The sequence below is a fragment of the Engraulis encrasicolus genome, chromosome 12, assembly GCF_034702125.1.
Source record: "Engraulis encrasicolus isolate BLACKSEA-1 chromosome 12, IST_EnEncr_1.0, whole genome shotgun sequence".
In the NCBI taxonomy this organism is placed as follows: domain Eukaryota; kingdom Metazoa; phylum Chordata; class Actinopteri; order Clupeiformes; family Engraulidae; genus Engraulis; species Engraulis encrasicolus.
In genome coordinates this window covers 32,885,629-32,912,922 of record NC_085868.1, presented here as the reverse complement: position 1 = coordinate 32,912,922, position 27,294 = coordinate 32,885,629, and the positions used below count along the sequence as shown (strand labels likewise).

The 27,294-nt window shown below is 41.7% G+C and overlaps 2 protein-coding genes and 2 long non-coding RNA genes across 5 annotated transcripts in view; 1 reads left to right on the top strand and 3 right to left on the bottom strand.

Moving 5' to 3' along the window:
* Positions 1 to 1,199: 1,199 nt before the first annotated feature.
* wdr12 (WD repeat domain 12) lies at positions 1,200 to 10,984 on the bottom strand. The gene is made up of 13 exons (XM_063212642.1): positions 10,856 to 10,984; positions 10,264 to 10,358; positions 9,651 to 9,745; positions 9,427 to 9,533; positions 8,842 to 8,957; positions 8,240 to 8,394; positions 6,477 to 6,522; positions 6,225 to 6,307; positions 5,686 to 5,826; positions 3,297 to 3,402; positions 2,409 to 2,541; positions 2,032 to 2,104; positions 1,200 to 1,830 (listed from the first exon to the last, which is right to left on the bottom strand). The coding sequence occupies exons 1-13, from the start codon at positions 10,894 to 10,896 to the stop codon at positions 1,753 to 1,755; spliced, it is 1,269 nt and encodes a 422-aa protein (XP_063068712.1). The 5' UTR covers positions 10,897 to 10,984; the 3' UTR covers positions 1,200 to 1,752.
* Positions 10,985 to 12,047: 1,063 nt separating this feature from the next.
* Positions 12,048 to 20,186, top strand: LOC134460191 (uncharacterized). Its single transcript, XR_010037013.1, has 3 exons — positions 12,048 to 12,274; positions 19,155 to 19,298; positions 19,914 to 20,186. It is a non-coding gene; the product is annotated as an uncharacterized LOC134460191 (long non-coding RNA).
* Positions 20,187 to 23,499: 3,313 nt separating this feature from the next.
* LOC134459677 (uncharacterized) lies at positions 23,500 to 24,953 on the bottom strand. The gene is made up of 2 exons (XR_010036856.1): positions 24,625 to 24,953; positions 23,500 to 23,774 (listed from the first exon to the last, which is right to left on the bottom strand). It is a non-coding gene; the product is annotated as an uncharacterized LOC134459677 (long non-coding RNA).
* A 1,009-nt stretch (positions 24,954 to 25,962) lies between these two features.
* The window catches only part of ola1 (Obg-like ATPase 1), an 8,828-nt gene continuing 7,496 nt past the window's right edge, over positions 25,963 to 27,294 (bottom strand). For both annotated transcript variants that reach the window (XM_063212641.1, XM_063212640.1), the window contains exon 11: positions 25,963 to 26,611. In XM_063212641.1, the coding sequence (XP_063068711.1) occupies positions 26,510 to 26,611 (102 nt within the window). In that variant the 3' untranslated portion in view covers positions 25,963 to 26,509. The remainder of the gene's footprint in view (positions 26,612 to 27,294) is intronic.

Sequence of the window (27,294 nt, the reverse complement as noted above, 5' to 3'; positions counted from 1 at the left end):
CACTAAAGTAAAAATGAATGAGGATAAGTTACCCCAAAACGGCCAGAGACGCCGATCATAGACAGGACAGACATGCAGCGTGTTGTGATGAACTGTTTTGAAATTGAACTTCCTGCCCAACGTTCGCTACAATTTCAAAATAAAAGACAACCGCTCATCGTCATTCAGGAGCGCTCCTCTCGCTTTTTCGCTCTCGCACCTTGACTTTTGGTGCTGACAAATACAGTACAGTTTGATATTAGAGTAGTATCGTTGTAGAGAACGAAACGAAGGATGATAATATAATATACCGTATTATAAAGGGCCTATAATATAATGTAATATAATATAACAATAACAAAGGCATTTTGACTTTTGCCAATCAAATTGCACACAGATGCAGTTATTTTAGCTATAGGCTATCTGTCAGATTAGTATAATTCCTTTGAGAGTGATGTTGGTAATGTGTTAGCCTTTCAGCAACTTACCACTGGGATTGTTTAGCCTATTTTGGACTCAATTTACACCCGGCATCCCTTCGCAACCCCCACTTGAAACCCACTGCTTTGCCTATACAATGACTATGTCCATACACTACTCTTACATGATTCTGTGGCAGTGAGTACGTCTGATCTCAGTTTACAAGCAGGTCAGGGTGGGTCACACAAGGTCAAAGCTGATCACACCGTAGGACAGGGCCTAATGGCCATTAAAAAAAAATCCTAAATACCTTATTCCTAGAAATATCAACGCACACACCCAGAAGAGGCCAGGAGGGGGCCACTGATTTGGCTCTTCGCCAATTGCTAGATCTGTGGTTTTCAAAGTGGGTGCCGGGAACCCCTGGGGGGGTTCTGGCAAGCTGGAAGAAAAAGTATGGCACAACAAAATAAACAATTGAATAATTAATGTACACCAAAAAATACAAATAAAATAAGCTTAACATATGGTCACTACTTAAGAACTGCTTTATAATAATCTATTTCAACATTACCGGTAGTTCTATTATCGTTATTTTATTCAATATATTCCAATGGGTATGGAGGGCCTTATCATGGTTAAGTTTGGGAACCCCTGCGCTAGCTAACGTTGTTTGGGTGACCGTAGATACTTATGTAACTTCAGAGTCTCACGGCAAGGCCTTTAATACCATTTGTACGCTAGCTTATTACCCAGGTAACGTTGGTACATTTCCAAGAAAGAAATTACATACACAAGAGTACTTAGAAAAAGGTCTTTATATTCCGGCATTGACAAACAACCCACAGATTTGACAAGCACGGCAAGCACACACACAAAGATGCCCATGGTATGGAAGCCATGGTAAGAAGACCATAAGTCTTTGTGTCCCCGGGTCCAATTCAAACTAGTTCCTCCCCTCCTCTCCTTTCGCTTGTGGCTTTGTGATGCGAAAACACAATTGATCTTTTTTTTCATTTTTAACCGGGACGTTCCTTGCTCCTCCTGGTCCCTGTGTGGGAGTTTCTGAAACGGCCACTTCCAATATCCAACACCAGACCAGCGCAGACCGGAGGCTGGCCAGCCAGTGGCTATCGAAAATTGCAAATTAGTTAATCTAAAAAGGTTGACATCATCATGCGCCCTCATTCCCATCTGTGAGACCTTTGAGTGGTTCATGACAATGGAAAAGTAATGGTGGATTGTCACATGCTCTTCTCCACTTCTCAGAGGGCCACATGTTAATACATATTGACAGATATTAAGCATAACAATAACAGGGTCATGTACAGTCAGTCTGTCGTGGGAGCCGCGTTATGCACCAGCGTCTGTGATGCAAGAGGAGTATTTGTAGGTGTACAGCTTGTTGTCGGCCCCTCCACTCAGGATCATCTAACAACAAAGCAAAACAAAGAAACAAAGTAGATTATTACACAGCAAACCCACAATATTGAGGATAACTTTAAAATACACACCAAGAAATTTAGAACATTTAGAGAGAGAGAGAGAGAGGGGGGGAGAGAGAGACAGAGACAGAGATAGAGAGCGAGAGCGAGAGCGAGAGCAAGAGCAAGAGAGAGAGAGACTTCTCACCCCACTGTCGGTCCAGTTCACACACAGCACTTTGTCCTCGTGTGCCGCCAGATCATAAAGGGAGGCCTTACAGCTAAACACACACACACACACACACACACACACACAATGAAAATTAGGCCAAACAGGTAAGCATTGCAATGGCGTTCTGTTTAATACAGTTTAAAACTCATAGTTTGGTTTACAAAAAATGTTTTATACTCCTTTTGTAAAGCGACCTTGGGTTCCATAAAAGGCACTATAAGAACTAAGTTATCATTATTATCGGTAGATATATACTTATCCCAGTGCCTATAACACAAATGCATACATTTTATCTTATCAAAAAAACAAAACAAACAAACAAAAAACACTGAAAGTGTGTGTTGGTTCCATACCTCCTGGTGTCCCACAGTTTGACGATGTTGTCGAGGGATCCTGAGACCAGCTGATGCTCCTGGCTTGGGGACCACTGCACTGCTGTCACCCAGCCTGTATGGGACGTCAAGGACAGCTGCACCAGGGAGCCATCTAGAGGACAGAGGAGGGATTTAGAGCAGTGATTACAGACAGACACACAGAGTGCGTTGCAATATGCGACCTTGCCTCCTCCACTTGCTTCTCGTCATGACATTACTGACAACAGCATTACATTTCAATATCTTGCAAAAGCTCAATTGTAGAGTCTTTTTCTCATTTGCAATTGGGATGGTGAATGAAAAACAGTCCCTCAAAAGTTGTTGTGGCTAGGCTGACAGCTGGGAAACTTTATCGTTTTCTCCACGGAGGAGGGGCCAGGAGGCGGGACGAGGAGACAAGCGCAAGTGGAGGAGGCAAGGTCGCATATTGCAACGCAGCCACAGACAGACAGACACAGCACTGCTGACACCCAGCCTGTATGGGACGTCAGGGACAGCTGCACCAGAGACCCATCTAGAGGACAGAGGCGTCATTACATCCACTGTATACACAGTCATTCCAGACACACAGACATAAACACACATAACGTACCCTAACCACACATTTGTTTGAGCCTGTGGCAACAGTGAAAATATAGCTCTGTGTGTGTGTGTGTGTGTGTGTGTGTGTGTGTGTGTGTGTGTGTGTGTGTGTGTGTGTATGTTAAACTGTGTGTAGACGTGCTGAAGACTGATGCCTCACCTTCACCCACACACGATCCTACACACGGTTAAGACGGCAGCCATGCAAGGCGTCAAGCTAAGCACACAGAGAAAAGCATAAGGGAAGGAAACAAAAGGGAAGGGAAGGGAAGGGAGGAGACTAACCTTTGGCTCGAGGGTCCCACAGGCGCACGTGTCGGTCAGTGCTGCCAGAGGCCAGCCGCCGGCACAGCGGAGAGTAGGACACGCAGTTGAAGACCTTGCTGCCATTCTGGAGGAGGGGGACACAAGAGCAAGGAATAGAAAAAAAAGACACATTACAACACACAGTTGGATACCTTGCTGCTACTGTAGAGGAGAGATGAAGGACAGAGAAATGAAAAATATTATGATGGAGTGGGACATGAGAAGGATCGACTGGACTAGACAGGTGAAGACATTACTGCCTCGCTTTGTCGTCAGGAAGAGAGAAAATAAGTACAAATGAACCAGAGAGAGAGAGAGAGAGAGAGAGAGAGAGGGGTGAAGATGAAGGGGGGAAAAAGGGCCCAGGGTCACAGTTTTACAGTATCTCTCCACCATTATACCAAAGAAGGTGGATCTAAGAAGAAGCATAATTTTGTTTCTTTTCCGGTATCCACTTTATGTCGGGTGAACGCCCCTTTAGGAGACCTTCGGATAGGACAGTGTTTCCCAAACTTTTTTGTCTCGTGTACCCCCTAAGCCTCTTAGTTGTGCCATGAGTACCCCCTAATTCATGTTCTATATCGCTTTCTCTCTCCTGATGTGACTGCTCCATACATTTGTTATAATAATAACATTTTTCCAAGTACCCCCTGCAGCTCACGTACCCCTAGTGGTACACGTACCCCTGGTTGGGAAACACTGGGTTAGGAGACCTTCGGAGTCCTGAGGTTTAGAATCAATGAAGTCCCCTTAGCGCTGTAGATGGCGGTAACGCACATCTTGCGCAAACACCTCAAAAAGAGAAGAAGAAGTAGGGGACAACGCCCCCTTAGGAGACCCAACTTGAGCACACGCTCACAGTGGGTTTACATACAGTGTTCAATTTCGAACAACCTCCAACCCGTGCCTGCAGTTCACCTAGAGAGCGCTGTCGAGACAGCAGAGCCCATAAGGCTGGCGCTAATAACTGACAATTGTGCTCGCTGTCGGCTGAAACTTGACAATATTATTGTAAGTTCTGAGAAACCAATGTGGATGTAAATGAAATGTACAATTACCTGGGAGTTGTGTCCTTCTGATGTCTTACAGCATTGGCATGTATGAGTCAGGCTCCGCTAGCATCTTGCTAACAAAATTGCTTTACGGCCGTCGTGATCACAGCAATGCAGCCGGCCGACCAATCCAAACGCAGTGTGTGAAGCCACTCGTGACGTCATATTGACAATAAAGACGTATTTTACAAAGATCCAGAGAGTTTAAACATTCAAACTAAGTGCTGTTTGAAAGGATAATTCATCCTGCCTTTGGGAAAAATAAAATGAAACGACGATACCCATTCTCTCCCAAAGCAATGGCAGCATCTGTGAATGAGCTCCATGGACCCCGTTCATTCTAACAGCCTCTGCGCTCCTTGGCGCTCCTCTGCGCTGTCTGGATGGCGCCACTTAGTGGACAGTACCACCCGGAAAAAGTCGCGAGATTCCTCTCTCGTACTACCCATAAACACTCTCTGACACGCTTCTGCATTGAGTGGGCGTGTTTTGCGTTATCTTGGTTTGATTCAGTATTTTTGATTATACTCTCCATTCAGTTAACACTGGCTACATTTACATGACGTTTGTAATTCTGAATTAATATTACCCAATTAAATAGTTCCGTCAAGTTCACTTTGATCTTTCATTTAATTCCGAATTGCGAAGTGTTTACATGACATTTTTATTCAGAATTAAAGTGAGTTAATTCGGAATTAAATGTCTCATGTAAACGTAGCAACTAACTCACTAAAATCCTTGCCACTGTGCCAGCCTGCTGTCCCTCTCTCTCAGCGTAGTATGATGGAATGTATAGATGTATCTTTTTCTTTTATTTATTTATTTTATTTTTATTTTTAAAGTCAGCTGCTAGGGGGCTGTGTGTATTAACTACATGAAATCCGTAATAAAAGCTTTTTTAACGTCCAAGTCTCTCTCCTCCATTACCAGTGTGCTCTTCATGCTGCCCGTCTCTATCCATCCCGGACTGGAGTAAAAGAAACGAATCCTATCCCGTCCACTCCTGAAAAGAATGTTTCCCAATCCTGCCCACTCCCACTCAAAATCAATCCTACTCCCGTTTTATCAAAAAACAAGGCTTTTTTAATGAAAAAATAAGCGCACATTCCCGCTCTCGTTCATCTTTATTCCCGTTCCTGCCCGCTCCCATTCAACTTTATTCCCGTTCCTACCCGCTCCCGTTCATCTTTAAAATTTTGACTCCCATCCCGCAGGACCCACGGGAATTCCCAAAAAATTTCATCCTCTACTGCCCGTCTCTACCCCCCCACCCCCCTTTTCTCTCCCCCTCTCCCTCTCCCTCTCTCCTCCATTACCAGTGTGCTCTTCATGCTGCCTGTCTCTGCGTCCCACATCTTGATGGTGTGGTCCCATGATGCACTGCAGATCTCCTCCGGGTCCATCCACAGTACCGATGACACCGCCTCTGTGTGGCCAGACATCGTCATCAGTGGCGTCTGGGGAAGGTGACGTTGGTGACGTTTACAATTAAATGGTTCAAAAACATTAACAACCCCACAAAGCGTTTCATTGCAAAACGGCATATCCACCATTTTTGACTTTTGAATTGTATTATTGAAAATGACTGTTTAGAAGTCCCATCATCTGTGTGAATTCTTGCCGCTCAAATATTGAGAACATGCTTTTTTCAAACCCATATGCAATGGAATGCCCAACACAAAAATGACAATTTCCCAAAATGTTCCAAAATGGATATAGGTCGTATGCCAAGCTCTTCAGTTATTCCAAGCATTATCAGTGGCAGTGTCTGCTTGTGGTGTGCTCAAAATCATGTTGCAATGTAATGAACTAAACATGCCCCAGGTCCAGGATGGCGCGGTGTGTTAACTCTTACCCGAGTCAGTCCCAGCTTGTCAGTCTTCTGTTTCTTCCTGGGCCTATTGGGTTCCTCGACCTCATCCTCCTCCTCTGTAGGCACTGTGGAGAGCGAGAGCGAGAAAGAGAGAGAGAGAGCGAGAGCGAGAATGAATGATGGAGAGAGAGAGGGGCAGAACTACATCACCCTGCAACCCATAATACAAGATGGCTGTATGTTAACAGTGGGCTTGTGCATTTTATATAGTGTGAAATATAATGGAGGACGTACCTGCAGACCACAGCTTTAGCATTTTGTCCCAGGAGCCACTGCAGAACTAGAGACAGACACAGAGACACATACACAACTCTATTAGTGCATTAGTCAAGTCCAGACAGCTTTTATTGTCACTTTCTTGAAATGCACAGGTCATACAAGGAAAATTAAATTCTCTCTCTCTCTCTCTCTCTCATGCTACGACTTAAACATACACAGGACTGGCATTCACAGACTGACATTTAAGTGCAAGACAGAACAACTAGCAGTGATGAACTAGTAACAATAAAGTAATTAGCCTAATCGCAGTAAAGTCTACTCTGCATATCATCACACACATCCCCAACATTTGCCTAAGTCGCTTTGGCCAAAGGCGTCTGCTAAATGCTAATGTAATGTAATGTAACAGCACTAGTGCACTTGCACAGCAACACTTGTTTAGTCACAGAATAGCCGAATCGACATGGCCCTAGAAGTAACGCACGGTGTTCCGTACAGCGCCACCTCACAGAATGGCGTTTCCGCAATCAAAACAATGCCATTCGGTGTGATGGCAACCATCACACGTATTGAATGGCTCATGTGAAAGAGGAGGTTGTCGTCTTCAAAATAAGACCACATCGACTTACAGTGGAGCATTGTGGTTAATGTATGGATTGATTATTTGTGCCAAGTGCCGGTTAGCCATGAGCCGCTAGCTTCCGTCGGCCTGAACAAATAAGTAACAGTATTCCGTACATCTGATTTACCTTAAAGTGCTGCATTAGCAATGGTTTTCATGCAATTATAATGTTGGTGTGTTTGTTTGTTGTCAAACTATCCCTTCAAAACAGAGTTTGAATGATTACAACACGGTAAAGATGACTTTGAAAGCAACATGCATGCTAGCCGGAAGTAGCTTGTTGCAACCTTGTTGCAACAAGCTACATTGCAGCCAAGAACGGCACTTTCATACGCGGTTGCTATGTTATTTTTGCCATGTTATATTCACTTAAACTCTTCATGGAACGAATAACAATTAGTTTAGCACTTCACAAACACATACACATTAGATCGGTCATGAAAACCATTGGTAGTGCACCGTTTTAATGTAATGAAGTTGTACGGAGTACTGTTACTTATTTGGTGAGATGCGTTCGGAATACTGTTACCTATTTGATTTAATCAATCAACCCATACATTAACCACCGCAATTCTAGTTGGTCTTATTTTGAAGACGACAACCTCCTCTTTCAAATGAGCTATACAAAAGGTGTGATGGTTGTCATTACACTGAAAAGTTTATTTTAATCGCGAAAACAGCATTCTGCGAGGAGGCGCTGTACAGAACACCGTGCGTTGCTTCTACACCATATCATCAAGTTAGGTCACTGGTCAAATCTGCAGGCAGTGCACAAGGCCTGATGCATTCTCTCTGCAGACAACCTTTTTAATGCAGTATGAAAAGCAAACAAAGACTTTCTCTCTTAGGGCTTTCAGGCCGACCAGAATGGAGCCAGTGCCCGCACCAGTTACGTTCGGCACTAAAGTGCTTATCTGCAAACTGCCCGTGTTCATACCGGGCTCTGAACTTTTTCCGCACGTGACTGTGTTACACGGATGAACCTGCTGACGGCCACGCTGTTGTCCCGTTTCGCGGAGAAAAACCTAGTATTTCGCGGTTCGCATTGCAAACCAACTTTCCGGTTCGCGAATGCTAAAATCGGTGGCGTGCACCGGCACGGTTCTCAGTCGACCTGGATGCGCTCTCTCTGTCTGTGTCATGCAGACATACAAACCTTGGTCCGCGTGGGGTCGACGGCGACGGTGTCCACGCTCCCCGCGTGTCCTCGGCAGCAGTGGCGCGCTTTGATCTTGTTGCGCTCAGAGTTCCACTCCCACAGCATCACCGTCTGGTCCAGGGACGCCGTCAGGAGCAGAGACGTCAACCCGTCTGAAGGAGAGAGGGAGCGACATGCACACATACGCGCACGCGTGCGCACACACACACACACACACACACACACACACACACACACACACACAGGGAGCAGCATGCACAGGCATGAATACACAAGGAATGAAAGCACATGAATAACTTTGAAGTATGTGTGTGTGTGTGTGTACGTGGGTGTATTTAGTACATATTTGATTCACAAATGATCACTCACCCCACTCTTAGCCCAGGTAAGATCCTTACCCGTGTGTGTGTGTGTGTGTGTGTGTGTGTGTGTGTGTGTGTGTGTGTGTGTGTGTGTGTGTGTGTGTGTGTGTGTGTGTGTGTGTGTGTGTGTGTGACCCTCACCCATCCAGACCATGGTAACATCCTTAACCATTTGTGTGTGTGTCTGTGCTTGTGTGCGTGTGCATGTGCGTGCGTGCGTGCGTGCGAGACACTCACCCCTCCTGACCCAAGTAACGTCCTTCACCACGTCAGTGTGTCCCGCCACCGTCATGACCGCTTTGCCCTCCAGAGACCAGATACGAGCGGTCTTATCATACGAGCCCGTCAGGATCCTTGCGACAACGACACACATGCAGCACATCAAAGCATGAACACAGACAACACCGTCACAATCCCACTGACACGCAATACGACACACTCTCACACGAGAAGAGTGGTCGCAGATAGACAAGGCACACATACGATAAACTCTCCTTCATCAGACTGATATAAACAGTGTTGTTATCATGGGGTCAAATATAAATTCATACTACAAGCATGCCCAGTGTTGCCAGATTGGGCGGGTGCCCTCCCAATTGGGCTACTTGGGACGGCCGGCTGCAGGTAAAAACGGGAAAAATTGACCCTTTGGCGGTTCTTGAAGCAGTTTTGTGCCCATAGAAACCAATGCAATTTGTTGAAATTGGGCGGAATTTTGCGCATTTTGGCGGTTTTTGAGAACCTTATGGGCGGGTTTTGATCAGACAAATCTGGCAACACTGAGCATGCCCACACCACACCACTAGCAAAACACACACAGACCATTCTGAGTCGGCCTCCACTGAGCTGATCCAGTCGTCATGCATCACACACTCTTCGGGCTCTGGAGCTGTGAACTTCTCTACATACTCAATCTCCACCACGTCTTCCTGAAGAGAGGGAGAAAGAGGGGGAGAGAGAGATTAGGAATGGATAACCTGGTAGCGTGGAAGAGGTAGGTGTGTGTGTATGCAAGGGGAGAGGGAACTTTTTTTTTGCTCTCTTACTGTGGATATGTCGAATGCTTCCATATGATTGGCCAGGGATGTGCGAAGGAACTGTCCTCGAACGAGGAAGTCAAAGTCAACCTGCGAGTGCGAGGCTGAGAGAGAGATAGAGAAAGAGAGAGATACAACAGACAAGCAATCAATTAATCAACCGACCAATCCATCAATCAATAAGTGGGTCATTGATGTTTTTGTAGTAGCAGACGTCAGTGTGGTGAAACTGCAGATGTCACTATTATGAACACTAAATGATTTGTTTTAGTTCCTACTGACTTCTACTGGAGCTTATTCATTGTCTGTACATTAATTATTAATGAATCTATGGACAGTAACTGTGGTTATACCACTTGATGTCTGCTACTAGTACTAAGTCAACCCAAGATGACCCAAGTAGTTTTATAGTAACACATCATCATTCTCCATGGTCATATGCATATATGCAATTAAATGTGTCAGTCAAGCACCGCAGATGTGATCTGAACATCTCTCCCCCCAAAGCAAAATTTGGGATTAGAGGTATTACCATCACTGACAAATAGTCAGACTGCAAAATAAGTAGATTTAGCACAATATTGCACAGGGCAGGACAGGAGTTTGTGGGCATCCAGCTCACCATTTCTGGCTTCCAGGAGTTTGTTGATAATGTTGCTGAGGTCTGTAACCTCTGATGAAGCGGGAATTGAAAACGGGACATCGTCTATCACATATCTGGAAAAGATAAAAGGGTATAATCAAGATATTATCACTTCCACAAATGCCCATGGGCCAACCACATACACCTAAATCACACCCGCATGATTGGTCTGAAACAAGAACATGACTAGGTTAGGTAAACTAAGCTTTCAATTTTACTATGCAAAAAGCAATGGTTTGTTATGAGAGCTGCGAGCTAGATCCTTGGCATGAAATACACACTCATCCCTGTCTCTCATTCTACCCGTTCAGAAGCAAAAAAAAAAAAAAAAATGCAGGATAACAAAAAGTAGGCTACGTGTTGTCCAAGTGATGACTGCTAACCTTACAACACGCATAAAGTACGCCATCATCTATACGTGACACAGCAGACTACCACATACTTTCTGAGTAACTAGGTGGGAGGCAACCAGTTTAACTGTATAATAATTATTAATAATAGCAGCCCAATTGCTAATCAGTTAGCTGCTCAGAAGGCAGGATGGTAGTTGTTTGAAAAGACCAAAACTTACTTTTTGTTTTCAGTGAAGAACCTCGCCTGTAACTGCGCCATCGTGAGTATTTCAAGTGTCAAACTACCTGAAAATATTCCACATAAAACTGCTCAAAAATGACAAATTACAAAGGAAACATCTGCGTTTACTGCAACACCAAGAAGTGTACCATGTGTTTTAGTGGAAGGTTGCCTTCACATGTGATTCGAGTTGCCAAACCAGAGTGCCGAATTCTCTTCTTCTATGTAGCTGGAACTCATTAGGAACTTGCATTACCGCCACCTGCAGGATCAAGCGGCAAATGAGTTGACCAGAAGTTGACCAGGCAGCAATCATTGCACCATATTTTTGTTCAAACTGAATTCTTGAACTGATCTTCATTTGAAAAAAAATGCAATTTTGCAAATTTGGCAAAAAAAAAAAAAACACATTTTGTTTGTATCACAGCGACATCCTTATTTTGTGTTGCTGTGAAGTCTTAGTTTTATTTAAAAGGTAACAAATCCATAAAGTCTACCATATGCTTTGCCATCATTTGCATCGCAAACATTGTACTTCAGTGAAAACAGGATCAGCAGAATCTGGTCAATTCCATCAGATCGGCCCAGCCATGGCTCAATTGGCTGGGCACTCGACTGCTACACCGGCGACCCAGGTTTGATTCTGGCCTGAGCTCATTCGCAGAATCCCGTCTCACTCTCCCCGCTAATTACCTATGGAACGCCAAATGAGCCACGCTTAATTAAATAAATACACCAAAAAATAATTAATTCAATGTGTCACTAATTAATTTAAAGTAGAATTAAATAATTAAAATTGGCATTAAATATATAATTTATGAATTAAATGTAAATTTATATAATGTAATGTTAAATATTTATTTCGCAATTCAATTAATTATTTAATTAATTTATTTAATTATTTCATGTTACGTGTGTTTCAGCACATCATTAATTAAATTAATCTGTCAATCTCACCCATCAAAGTCAGTGGGCGGAACCACTGACGTAAACGGGCGGGACTAGTGCCAATCTGGTGTTATCGACTGCTTTGGTCTGAAGCGTAACACACCTCCTACATGACATGAATGGAATCAAGGAGGAAAGCTGCTTCTATTCGAAATATGACCAAAAAGGGTTGTGATTGATTGGGACTGTAGCGCTGTCAACATTTCAAGTGAAAGGCTTAGAGTTTTATCTTTAGGAAATGTATTCGTGAAATTAGCTTCTTGGCCATGAAGTTTTAAAAGGAGTGGATGCATGTTGTCGAGATACGTTGAGGATGACAGCTGCCTCCAAGTTCTTCTTGGCTTCCTCGTTGAGGATGACAGCTGCCTCCAAGTTCTTCTTGGCTTCCTCGCGGCCTATCCACTATAAGGGCTCCGGGAACCAAATCTCCTTCATCATCGTGTTAGTTGTTTGACACACTTTCTCACAGGTAATGTAGACAATTTTGAATGGCATTTGCCGTTGTGTAACCTGACAAAACGTTGGAACTAGCCGGCTACGTGGTCTCATTTTCACCGTGGTAATGCTAGTTGCATTTGTCATAAGTAGCACAGTCAGTGACCGCAGACAACGAGTCATTTGTTGGCAAAACAAAGTAGATGTAGCCGGGGAGCCAAACTCTCAAAAGTGCTTTAAAATGGGAGGAACCTGACATGGCCTGCCATACTTTTTATTTGTGATTTTTTTTGTTAGTTCTATCCCTTAGGAGAAATAATTGGAGGGTCTGCTCGGGCGGAAATATCGCGAAAAAAAGTTGTGCCTATTGTAATGTATGTACCCTTCATTTTTCGAGAGAAATTTCTGAAAAATGAAAAATGACCTTAAATCCTTGGTGGCTTGGGTAAGCTGTCAATAAAGGCTTTCCAGGTGCACAGGACATACATGCTGACAACATTAAATTGAAAAAATATTTTTAAATCACATTTCAATAGGGTTTTGACTCAATTTTATGCTTCAAAATGCTATATTTTCATCTTTACCTCATTGGCAATCAAGTTTTTCTTCATGTTTTGACATCAAACAATATGGCATTCTTTTTATTAAGAAGTATAGTGATACCACAGCAAAAACTATGAAAATACAACCAAAATAAATGGATCTGTGGTGACTTAACGGTATGTAGGCTAACTTCATTTTTCGAGAGAAATTTCTGAAAAATGAAAAATGACCTGAAATCCTTGTTGGCTTGGGTAAGCTGTCAATAAAGGCTTTCCAGGTGCACAGGACACATCTACTGATATCCAATAAAGAAGATATTGTTAAACCACATTTCTACATGATTTTGGCTTAACTTCATGCCAAAATCTGACATTTTTTCACTTTTTTGTTATATTTCCAGCTGTACTTCATTGGTAATCAGGTTTTTGTCCAAGTTTTGATATCAAACAATATGCCATTCTTTTTACCAAGCAATACATTGATTCCACAGCAAAAAAATAAGATAAAAAATACAACCAAAATCAATGGATCTGTGCGATTTCACCTCTAGTTGGTGATCAATAGGCCCGGAAACTCAATAGGAAGTAATCTGGGGATTCTACAATTATTTGCATCCCGGGTGACACCCCCCACAACGTATGTACTACTACGTACAGTACATCACCCGTACACTCTGTACATACTTTGGGGATGTAACAGTGAGCTATTTTCACAGAAGGGGAGACCGTAGAATTACACAACTACCATTCAGTACCTTCTGCCATCTGCAGGCACAGTAACCCAGAGGAAAGCCTAGACTACTCTCAAAATTCTAAAAGATACACTGTGTGTACTGTTGAGTAGAGTACATCACTCCTGAAGGAAATTAAGGTCTCTAGCAGCATAAATAAATAGATATGCAAAACATTATACATATTATTGCACAACATATTTAACATGTAACACACATTTAGCCATAAGGCATTTCACACAACCACACACATACTGTTCTGTAATACACATCATACACACACAGCACCTATACATACAGCAGTATGCCATGGAGATGAGGTTCTAGCGATTAAATGCCCATTCATTACCAGGAATAAGCTCACTTATAGCTTGAAAGTTGTGGGCCCTCATCTTCCAGAGGGTGGGGTAACCATAATAATATGTATCAAATTCAGGCAGGCAAAAAATGCATATGGTGCATATTATAAGGTCACACTCAATCTGCAATATCTGGACTTTTTCCATCTAGTGTTGCTTTAAGTTTTTACCAAGGTATTGTATGATGGTAGAATTTGAACACTATGTAAAGCCTTCTCCAACCAACCTCAAGAATCTGAATGAGAGATCTAAACTCTGAGGAGTTGTGTTCACTCTGAGTGAATTTTGTTCCCTGAACCAATAGGTGCAACAACTTGTTTCTAACGTCTTTAAAGAACTTCTTGAAATGACCATATAAGGTCATATAAAATAAGCTAGTCTGTTTGAAAGGGTTAAATAATTTCCATCAACAGTCACTGAAATACTTTGTATTTGGAAAGCTGAATCAATATGCAATGATATCAATGGATTAAAAAAAAATACAGCATATTTCAAGATTAATCAGGCTCAAATTATAAAATCATGGTTCAGGAAGCATGCGCGATCATTGTTACACATGGATTGGCCACCACAGAGTCTAGACCTCAACCTCACTGAGAATCTTTGGGATATGATGGAGAAGGTGTTACATAGTGTCCAGACTCTACCATCATCAATACAAGATCTTGCATTGGTGAAAACTTGGTTAAAGTAAGTCCAGACATTGTATACATTTATTAAGACAATACAACACCAAATTTGTATCATAATTTAAGAAAAGGGTGGTCATACAACACAACAGTGTGTGAGACCTTTCCGATGCTGCCATTTTAGACCACACTGTGTAGAACACTTTCTGATAGAGTGGAGGGGTGGTTCTCCTTATGTCAAGCAACGTCTCCTTAGTTTTTATGGAATTCCGCTGCAGCTAGTTGGTCCGGCACCAAGTTATCCACCTGTCGCCTGTACTCCCCATCCTACCCACCCTTGATACGCCTCACAATTGCAGTGTCATTATGGAAACTTGCATGTGGTAGGTATAGCAAAAGCATGTGGTAGTGCTGTAGCAAAAGTAGGTGGTATAGGGTGAACAACACCAAGGAGAACACCATTCCTTGTGGCACTCCAGTGCTGCTGACCACAGTTTGTGATGTAAGGTCATTTAGTCTGATGTACTGGGGTCATTTATCCAGGTCACCAGAGCTGTATCCACCATCTGCAGAAGTTAGTCTCTCAGCAAAAGTGTATGGATGTTTGAGGCACTACTAGAGAAAATACTATTCTCACTGTCTCCTTTGTCCAAGTGAGAATGTTCCCTATGTAGCAGTTACAGGATAACGTCCACAACTCCCACATTATCCTGATAAATAAACTGTATGGAATCCAGAGCATGGCAAACCTGGGTTTTCTTTCTGAGCAGCAGTACCCACTCAAATGTTCTCATTATGTGAGAGCAGCTGGTCTGTAATCATTGTTGTGTTGCTTTTTGGGGACTGGTATGAGAGAAGAGGTCTTCTACTGTAGGCACTATCTACAGGTGTCTTACCCGTTTGTAGACTCTTGTTGAAGATGTGTTGCAGTGGCTCAGCTACCTCTTTTGCACATGTTTTAAATAATATTACAGGCTTGATGACCAAAAGGGATACATGAAATACACAGTACACCAATACTTCACAACAGCATACTTTCATACAGTAGCCTACATACAGTACATATAAACAGGGAAGCTAATGAAGGCACTTATACCAGTGTTCCCAGCTCATAGACATGTCCCTAACAGAGCTATGACCTGGATCAACTAATTGCGTTATCAGTTTCAGCCATCAGGATGCAGGATGCACCACAGATATTTTGTGGCATTTGCTACTCCCAGCTCTTAGATAGATAGACAGGAGGGAACTTTAACCACAGTATCACACTCTTCCTAACATTGTTATTAATATCAAACTCTACCTCATAATCAGAACAGATATAAAGGAGCTGTTGGAACTAACTCTTACTTGGAGATAGAATGGTAAGGTTGGCTGCATATAGCAAGTGATTAGTCAACACCAACTATCACCAACTATAAAACTTGTTTGTCATACCTCATTTCATCCATATAAGCATTGAATAAGGCTGGAGATAAAATGTTCCCCCGTCATACCCCGTTGATGACATTAAAACGTGTAGAGAGGATGTTTGCCCATTTAACATGCACATACACAAATTTGTACCAAACTACTGGGAACTCCCCCATGCAGATGTTTCAGCAGCTGCAGAACAGACCAATCAGTGGACTCAAAGCAGTATTTCAGCACTTCTTCTGCTTTTGGTGTCCACATCCTTACAGTGCGTGTGGTTGATAGTACTAATCTCTGGTAGAGGCATCCCAGGGATTTTCTGAGATGTTGTCATCACATGCTGGAGTGCCTACTTTTGTCCTCTGATGGCACAGATGTGGAAGTTGATCAACAGTGGCTTCAGGATTTGGTAGCCCATCAGTTTCTTCTGGTAGAAGAGACATTGTTGGGCCTTGCTGACCACTGAGGCCATGTGAATACTCCAGGACACGTCCTCCAGGGATTTAAAGCTGCTGACCCTCTCCACCACTGTATGAGTCACCAGAGGGGTCTGTGACTTCTGTGATTGTTTTTGTGAAAGTCCACAATGATTCCCTTGTTGTTTTTGGAGTCCAATACAAAGTAATTGTCGTTACACCACGGCGGAAGATGTTTTGTCTTGTTCCTGTAGCAGGCCTATGTCTTGTCTTCATTCATAATTAGTGTGAGAACGTGTCAGCAAATGAGGAGAAAGAGGCAGTTGTGGGTGGATAGGGTGTAGAGCAGAGGGCTTAGCACACACCCTTGAGGTGTGCTGGTGTTGATAACAAGAGGGAGCAGTTAGAGAGGAAATCCACAGTACATGATGGTTGTACAGTCTCAGATAGTGGGGTTTAGAACAAAGACTCTATGGCTGGATGGTGCTGGAGGCCAAACTGTGGTCCAAAAATGTGCATATGTGTTCCTCAGCTCCATGTTCTCCAGTAGTGTATGAAGAATGCTGGCAATGATGTCCTATGTAGAACAGTTTGCCCTGTGTGCAAACTGCAATGGGTTATGTGATTCCTGAAAATATAGGCTTTCCAGGCTTTGTGTAGGCCCGCCTTTGCCCCCATCTCTGTAAATAGCTCACTGTGTCACATCCAGGAAGTAGGGCTATGTATATGTGGGGTATGTACGAAGCATGTACAGTATGCAGGGTGTCACCTGGGGTGGAGATCATTGTTGGATCCCCAGATTAGGTGTGTGTGTGTGTGTGTGTGTGTGTGTGTGTGTGTGTGTGTGTGTGTGTGTGTGTGTGTGTGTGTGTGTGTGTGTGTCATATTGCTCAGTATTCAGCATGCATTTCAGCACTTTGATTGTAGGCTGAAATTCTATTGACTTTCTGGGCCTGTTGATCACCAACTGAAGAGTTCAGATGCAAAACCCCCTAACTCCATTTCTGAAGACCTGCACTTCTATATTTTTAGAGAACCCCGTTTTTGGTTTGGTTTACATTCATGTACTTGATAATACATATAAATAGTTATATTACATAAATAAAATAAAAAAATATATGCAATTTTGATAGCTTTGCATTAAATAAAAATGAATTAAGATTATTTTCTGAAAAGGCACTTAGGGGGTTTTGCATCTGAACTCTTCAACTAGAGTTAGAGTCCCCACAGATCCATTGAGTTTGGTTATATTTTCATGGTTTTTGCTGTGGTATAACTATACTGCTTAATAAAAAGAATGGCATATTGTTTGATGTCAAAACATGAAGAAAAACTTGATTGCCAATGAAGAAATGATGAAAATATAGCAAAAAAGTGAAAAAACGACTAATTTTAGGTCATAAAATTGAGCCAAAATCATGTAAAAATGTGGTTTAACAATATTTTCTTTATTGGATATCATCAGTAGATGGGTCCTTTGCACCTGGAAAGCCTTTATTGACAGCTTACCCAAGCCACTAAGGATTTCAGGTCATTTTTCATTTTTCAGAAAATTCTCTCTAAAAATGAAGGGTACATACACTACAGTCATCGCAGATCCATTGATTTTGGTTGTATTTTCATAGTTTTTGTTGTGGTATCACTATACTTCGTAATAAAAAGAATGGCATATTGTTTAATGTCAAAACATGAAGAAAAACTTGATTGCCAATGAGGTAAAGATGAAAATACAGCAAAAAAGTGAAAAAACGCCTAATTTTTAAGCACAAAATTGAGTCAAAATCCTATTGAAATGTGGTTTAAGAATATTTTTTCAATTGAATGTTGTCAGCATGTAAGTCCTGTGCACCTGGAAAGCCTTTATTGACAGCTTACCCAAGCCACCATGGATTTCAGGTCATTTCTCATTTTTCAGAAATTTCTCTCAAAAAATGAAGGGTATATACATTCAAATAGGCAGAACTTTTTTTCGCGATATTTCCGCCCGAGCAGACCCTCCAATTATTTTTCCTAAGGGATAGAACTATCCAAAAAATCACAAATAAAAAGTATGGCAAGCCATGTCAGGTCCAACCCAATTTTGGGACTTTGGCTCCCCGGCTATTGGTATGCTAAGAAACATTACGTTGTTCAATAACAATGTTGGCGGACGCTCCAGTTTTTGAATGGGGTCGAGACGCCAACCAGCAATACTCTTCTAGGAGGGTGCTAGTGCTAGAAAAATAGCATTAGCAGGCATCAGACTACACAACAAATTACCAGTTACTTATCACACCATAGAAAATAAGCAAGTATGAAGTGATTAGTTTGCGAATTCAAGCTTGGTCACTGGCAAATGGTATGAATATCAAGAGTACATTAAAGGTAGAGTACCTCCCAGTGCTTGGCTTACTAGTTCAACTTCAGAACATTCTGGGACTAGATCTGTCCAGTTATGTTCATGAGCGGTCCAAGACTATTTTCGCTCTCTTGAGTATGAATCCTGTATTGTCACGTAATGCAGTTAAATAAGTTAAACTGATTTGGTATGTTAAGCACGTTTTAAAAATGTTGCATTTTGCCTTTATAGGGCAGTAGGCCTATTGTTATCAATGTCACAATATTCCACAATGTAACCTCATGTAGAATAGCCTCAATTATTGTTTTATGTACTTCATGTGTTTATGTCTGTCATGTGTATACTATAAAGTGCTATAGCATTCTTCACTCTCTCACTCACACACACACACACTGGTTTTATTCAGAACATTGTGGAAGATGAATAGAAGTAATCTGTTGTAAGATCTGCTGTAATTCCCACATCTGTATCACACTGTATTTTCAGAAATAAAAAGGGGATACTGTGACCAAACCGGCCTACTGATGTCCATACAGTAGCCCTACACAAGACCATGTCTGTCACATTGGTGCCATGACCGAGTTGGACCTTCGCCCAACCGGGATCATTCTGGACATCATCTGCGTTGTGGTATTATACAGTATATTGCGTATATTGCATCCATGTATGGAAATGGTAAAATATGTAACCCACTTGTACCATCTTAATGTGGTACAATCAAACCTTATTTGACTAATCAAGTGTTGAAGTGATACTGTTTAGCGATTTTAAGATTTATTCTGTAGAGCTTTCTTTTAGATTACTATTTTATCTTAACCCCTCCACCTTTTTTTATCTGTTAAATGTTTTGTGTGTGTGGGTGTGAGAAGTGTACCACCCACTGCAAAACAATTGCCAATACTGGGACATAAGGCTACTATTACTACTACTACTGTGCTATTTTTGGAAATAAGCTCATATTACACCTCCCTGTGAGTTAAATGATTGAGTTTTACCTTTCTCTAGCCGCCAGCTGGTCTCATAGGATTCAATGTTTATCACTAGCATGGAGCGTGGAGGTAGTATTTGCACAGCCATACTCTGAAAACGATTGAAAGTACAGGAGGAAGGTAAACCTTGATCATTTAACTCAAGGGGAGGCGTAATATGAGCTTATTTCCACAAATGGCACAGTATCAATTTAGCTGAGATGGCAAGCTTGCACTGATCATGGATCATCTGACTTTATGTGTATTATTTATGCAGATAATCATCAAAGCCTGACTGCCCACAACACCTGGATCAGAGAGCCAGTCCAATGAAATCTGTCAAGAAAACCGCAGATAAACAAGGCCTGTATCATCATTGTAGTCTAGTACTACACTTTTATTATACACAAAGACAGAACATGACATGCTTGTATCATTGCAAAAAAAAAAACCTAACTATACAATCAGTCAAGCACTCTCAGACGCACTCACTTACTATACAACTCACCACACACGTTATCCATTACAATGTGTTCATTCAGCTCTAACATACCCACATTTTTAATAAAAAAACCTCAAATCTCAAGAACCTGAATGCAGCGTATATGTATGTGTCTCCAGGCTACAATGGGTTAAAGCGCTGGAGGCCAGAAGGAAAGTAGAGTGATTACACTCATTCTCAAACTGGACGCAATGTGGACAGTATTCCAAGTGTGCCTTTAAATAATATTGGTTTGTGGGTTTTGTGTTGTTTATTGGGTCAGAGGTGGGCCCCAAGGTTCAATTACACCATTAGGTGTAAGTGATCACCATTCTTTGTTACACCATGATTTTCCTAAATGTATGTATATTCCAGTTCAGTCTTGTTTATATAATTCTGCACAACTTGGTTCATCTTTCTTCCCATGTTTAACTGCAGTCAACCTGCCATCCAAGCCGAGGCCAAACACATCATAGCACTGAGGTGGTCAACCAAGGTTGCAGATAGGGATGACTTCCACGACGTGTCCACCAAGACCTGAGGAGGCTGCTGCGGACAGCTTCCCTGCGAGAAACCTTGCTACGCCCAGTATAGGCACACAACTCTAATTTCACTGCATGTTTTAGTATTTCTATGCATGCAACCTATAAATCCTTTAAATCTTGCAATTGATGTAGACTTGTAAGCCATCTTTAAGCAACTAATACGTTATTCTAACCTCTTCACATTGATACACATTTTGTGCACTTCAGATTAATTTCCTGTATTTTGTTCTTGCTCTTTCCCTGCAGAAACACAATTGAACAGATTTAATAAATGTTCGTCTTTGTCAATAATTGTATCTTCTTTTCAGCATGAACTGAGCCAAGTTAACTTTCTAGTCAAAGTATCTATTGGAGGCATAAATAACAAGAGGAAGACTAGCCATCAATAATTACAATATTTACAAGCAGTGAAAGAGGCACGGACTATCCAAATATTTGTTACAGTGAAGAAGTTGTGATGCTGTACGTGTTTACTCCATCTACAGGCTGCTATAGACTTAGTTTTCCACAAAGAAGGCTAGAGTCGAGACCTTTGTTCAATCTTCTGACATGCTCTTACTCTTGACAAATGGGTACTATATCAGCTTTATTACTTTATTGAATCCTAAAATTGTCCAGCACGTATGAATTGGACGTTGTATCTTGGAGTAAATAAGCTACTATCCAGATTTAAAGATCAAGGTGAGCTGAAAGAACTTTTTCATCCCTGCGCAAGAGGCCAGGAAGGTTTGTCAAAGGTTGGAGTAAGTCTCTTTTTTTTCGCGACTAATCGTGACTAGATATATCGATCAGTCCAGTGTTTCTCAACAGGGGTGCTGCGGAAAAGTGGCTGATAAATAAATTCTGTAATATAAGATATATTTGTCTAAATTGATAAGTTAATGCTAGTCAGTGGAATCTTTCATCTGCCATTTACGCACAATAAAGTAAATTTATGTCACCCCAGTAAGCTGCAACTTCAAACGTAGGTAGTGTGACCAAATGTGTTACTTTTCTAAGCTTGTGTGGTATCGGATGCGATGCCATGTTACGGCTTGTTGGTTTGGGGTGCCTTGAAATTTTTCATGAATTGGAAGGGTGCCTCGCCTAAACAAAGGCTGAGAAACACTGGATTAGTCGACTATTAAAATTTTCGTTAGTTGCAGCCCTAGTATGTTCTATGAATACCATCAATACAATATAGCTGGTATGCTCCAACTGGTGATAATAATTTGCCCCTGTAGGGCCTAGGGGCCTACAGTATTTTCACTTCGATAAACTTAACTTAACTGTCACTGTAAGGGTTAGATAATCATTATTGGTCAACTGTTAAACAATTGAGACATCTATTGTTATATAATAATAATAATAATAATAACTTGGTTTTATATAGCGCCTTTCAAGGATGGATAAGTGTTTCGGTCACAGAGTCGGAGAGTGAGGGCCGGAGTCTGGAGATGTTCTTGAGATAGAAAAAGGCAGATTTGGTGATGTTTTTGATGTGAGACTGGAATGAGAGGGAAGGGTCAAGTTATTATGTGTAACAATTTTGAGTAACAGTGTCTACCAAAGGGAGTGTGTCTATGTTCCCACAGCCCGTCCCACATCACAAACACTGAAAACAAAAACAAAAAAGGGGGGGGGGGGATAGAATGAATTGTCCCGCAGGCCAATGGTACTGTTCCACCCAAAAACCTTTCCCTAACCTCATTGAAATCGTGCCTCACAGTCAGTTAACACCAGCCATACCTACCTCTAAACCACAATGTAATGACCTCTAACCATGCTCTACTCATAATAGTAGAGATGGACTTAACTAAACCACAACCAGGGTGGAATCATGCTTAAACCCACGTCAGTAGGCTACACAATAACAATACAATACAAGATAACCTCTGTGGAAGCTATATGGGACTAATGGTATGTGGGAGCATAGGGCCGACCCCATGTCACATGTAATAGAAGTTACTACTTTGTGGCCATAGTATGTCAGAAACGTGAAAGTAACATGATGCATCTGAAGTTGGTTTTGTTGCTGTTCCTGTCAGCATTCTGCCGTGGTCTCTGTGGGGCATTCTCGTGCAGTCACTTCTTTGGTAGGTGCGCGGCTTTGCCATCAGTTCATCCGTCCCAGTCCCATCTTCACTGTAAAAAGAAAAAAAAAAGCTTTTGGTCAAGAAAACCAATGGGAGCAGCAGCAGCTAGCGAAAGAGAGACGGGCAGTAATCAGTTGCCTGGAATAGACGTACTGTACACGTTACAAAGTGTGTGTAGTACAATGTTACCTAATGTTACCCAAGCTATAGGCCCTAGTATGTTCACACACATCGCTACAGTGAAGTCAGATTGTTTCGACGAAGCAACTAGTTCTACACCTAGGTTAATTTACATGCATGCACATATTTTTCAAGGATGACTGGGCTGGGGCACTCATGGCACTATCCACTTGCACGTCAAATGCACACGTCTCATCCTTGCTCAACAGCATATCACATCATGGGCTTTTAGTGAAAAAACAAAAAACAGATGAATATACTATCTGCCATAGCCCATTATATCTCAACAGTAGCACAACCACTATCTGAGCACACGTAAGCTAGCTGGTAGACAGCTGCTTGCTAAGGTTAGCCATTCCGTTCAAATTGAACTTGCTTAACCTAGGTCAAAACATTAAGCATGTGTAAATTTACACATTTTTATAAAAATGGACTTACCAGTTGAAATGTTGATCGCGGTGAATGAATGCTGGCGGGGCCCCTTTTACCTCCACCGATCTGGGTGATTCACGTTAATACCATAGCCTAGCCCATTATTCTGATTTTCTGAAAAATTATCAGTCACAAGTGAAATAGGAAACATAGATTGAATTGATGTTTATTTGTACAAATCTGTCATGTTTGAAATGTACATCATATTCATGATATCATCTTATTGTACTAAATGATATTATTTATTATATATTGTATTGTACAATTCATACATCATTTCTCCCAGTAATTGTAATAAAGAAATCTGTGAAATGCAATCCTTTGTTTTGTTGTATACTGACTTTCTTAGCACAGTGCAGGCAGGAAGGAGGAGGAAAAAAACTATCAAGTTTAGCGTTCATCTCTTGGTCATGGGAAAGCTCCACCTGTAATAGATCAGAAAACAAAACATTAGAAAAATGTTGTTTACAGCATATGGGTCAATGACATTTTTTGTGGCAGAGGTCAGGTGATGTAATCACAGCTTGTACCATATTATATTAATTATGTAAATTACTTACTTTGAGATGTACAAAATAATATTTTAAACAATCCAGTAGATGATTGAATCATGTTGTGACATTAACGTACACCACCCTGATATGTTTGCCACTAAAAACATCAATGACCAATTTGCAACAGTGTGTAATAAGTCTTTGAGTAACTAACACCAAAGGCACCATGGCACCAGTACAGTAATCATGGACTATCAGTGTAGGCCTACCGAAACTGACAGAGGGCAGAGGAACACTTGGTAATATCGCTTGAAAAACTGTTTCCAATGCAGCAACATGTCACAAAGTAACTTACCAAACAATAGTGTATTTTGTCATTTTGGAAGCCTTGGTTTGTCTGCTATGCTTACTTTCTTATCACCTCACCATGTATGGCCATCTATGATTTTTTTTTCCCCCTCCCCTCGAGGTTTACCGTATGTAGCCCATGTTATGCGTGTAGGTTTTCATCGACAACCTCTGTCGATGCTCTTTGATCTGAGTATCTGGGATAGGACCATCAACACTTTGCCCTGTCTGGTTATACTATTTGACATGCAACATGCTTCACCATATTAACAACGGCATGTTAAACGCTTGGTGCTGACATTTTAGACAGGGGAAGTGTAGGTTATCAGATCGAAACATGTACTCTCTAGAAAGCAGTTCACTGCAGCACGAACTGAGCAGTGTAGCTAACATGGCTAAAGTCTAATAGAAATCTCATTCTTTATTACTTTACCATTGAGTTACGTTCCAGTGTTCACGGGGTTGGACGTCTGTGTCTTCGGCTGGCGTACTAGCGTTGCGACGAGGCAAGGGCTCAAACATTATGTTCGTATGCCTTCTACAGAGAAAGTTTCTTCCACCCTGGCGGCCTCTTCCATGTCGCGTTCCTTCTTGATAGCGTCGTTGGCGTTGGCCCGTTGCTAAGAGAAACCGGCCACAGTCAAACATGCTTGCACACCTTCTCCGCCTCAACAATCCCGCCCTCTTGATAAACGACCAATCAGATTCACTTTATTCACTCGTGTAAACTCGTGTAAAGTCGTGCTCCACTCGGGAAAGATCTGAACGACAACAGTTGGAACGGTCGTTTCCCTACGTCTTTAATACCAACACACGAACGTCCGACAAAATCTTTCCTATGATCAGCTGTACGCTCGATCTGATTTGACTTGATAGGCAGTGCAACCAATCAGATTTTAGGATACGCCCACAGACTTTGATGGGTGAGTTTGACAGATACAATTATTTCATAATGTGCTGAAACACACGGACCATGAAATAATTAAATGAATATAATTCAATAATTACTTAAATGGTAAAAGGAGTACTTTAAATACTTTTCTACTTTAAATAAATTAATGACACATTTAATTAATTATTTGTTGGCATATTTATTTAATTAAGCGTGGCTCATTTAGCGTTCCATAATTACCTACCGCTCTTCACTGTCTCATTCATGAAGGCATAAAAAGCCCAAAAAAATACATAGGCTATAACTCCTCCACCAGACCACCAGTTTAACTTCTTTACTGAATATCCAGTTTAACCATTATCTACGTAACAAAAGTGAGCAAAATACCATAAATCATATAAAATACTACCACACTCCAGGGTCGGACATCCCGGGTTCAGAAAGTAAAAACCCTGCAGCAAATTTGTTCCAGCCAATTTAATAAACCGTCTGATCCCAATTACCGCACCCCTTCATGATTAAAATCACCTCAATACATGGGTTCTAATTATTTGTTTTCTCCTTGCTGTGCCACACTAGCTGCGCACATGGTTGGCTGCCAGTGTCTTGCCCCTCCTCACAACATCGCGTTTATAAACACGGTGAACCCATGTATTAAGAGCACAGGCAGAGGAAAAATCTGACAGAGCTGTTATGGTCTCAATACAGTTTGTATGCCCCTGCTGAAATCATGTTCTTAGTTAAATTCTGGTTGAAAATAAGAATCTAGAACCAAGTCAGAGACCATTTAAAAAATAAAATAAATAAAAAAAACCCATACAATTTCAATCACTCACACACACACAAGCAGGCAAACGCACACACACAACTGACAAACAGTCTTGTTTCATAAGGTGTTTTATTGAGAGTAGATGTCATCTTGCTCTGCCGCATGCAGTTTGTGTGTCTGAGGGGAGCACAGAGCAGAGGGCTGAGTGTGTCTGCTATTCTCCACATGTGAATGCTGGACATTGGCAGTTTCATTCAGCTGTTGAATACACATTCACTGATTGCCACCACACACACATGGCCCAGGCAAACACATACACACAAACACATACACACGCACACACACACACCAGCGTTTATGTGTGCGTGTGTGTGTGTGTGTGTGTGTGTATGTGTGTTTGTACTGTAAGCACAGGATGGAAGGAAAGCATGATGAAGACGTGAGATGGGGAGGGCGGCCATTTTGGAAGCTGCCATCCTGAAGATCGACAACTCCAGAAGGGGAGAAAAAAAAAAGAAGAATAAAAAGAATAAAAAGCTCAGAGGATTGTGGTGTGTGTCTGTTTTTTTTTGTAAAGCAGTCCCCTCCTTGTCACCCGTAGGTGTAGTAGTCCCCTCTCTCCTGCTACACACTACTGTAGAGGTGTCCTTAGTCCCATCACTTCTTCTTGGGGGCGTTTGGTGTGTTGAATTTGAAGAAGATAATGTCGCCGTCCTCCACTGTGTAGTTACGGCCCTGTTGTCTGTACTTGCCAGCAGCCTGGGGGAGAGGGAAGAATTTAGACAAAAAACGGAAAACATCAGTACAAAAATGATTATTATTATTATTATCATTATTTTAATTCTCAGCTCACACGCTCTAAAGATGAATAAAGGTACAATCAAGTTGCTGTTAGCCTGGTCCTGACCATCCCATAATACTACCATTTCATTTCGATCTGACACGGTTGCAGGAAGTGGGAAGGAAATGTTCAGAAAAATTGTTGAACAAACATGTCTGACGTCTATCTTTGGCGATGTAGGACCATTTAACAGACATGTCTTACAGAACATCCTACCGTAGGATAAAATTACAACATAGGACCGTGTCAGAACACCGGCCAAATCCTGCCGCTCAACATCGCTCCACAGAAAACAGGTACCAGACGTAGTGCGGAGCCAAGTCTCTTGGCGGAAGTACGTAGGATGGTGCGCGAGGCTAAGTTGCTGTACCATCTGTACGAGTTTTTTTTTTTTAATTTCTTTATTGAGCAACAGCAATACAAAGACTCAGAAAGGATGGGTCAAAAACATAAACATTTTTCACTTTTTTAGACAGCAGATGGAAATGAGCCTGCTTTGTGCTATAATCTGGCACATTTTGCATATATGTTTGTGCGTGTATGCTCATTAATGTGCAATGTCCTAAAAAGTAATGTAAAAGTAAAGAAAATACATTTAAAA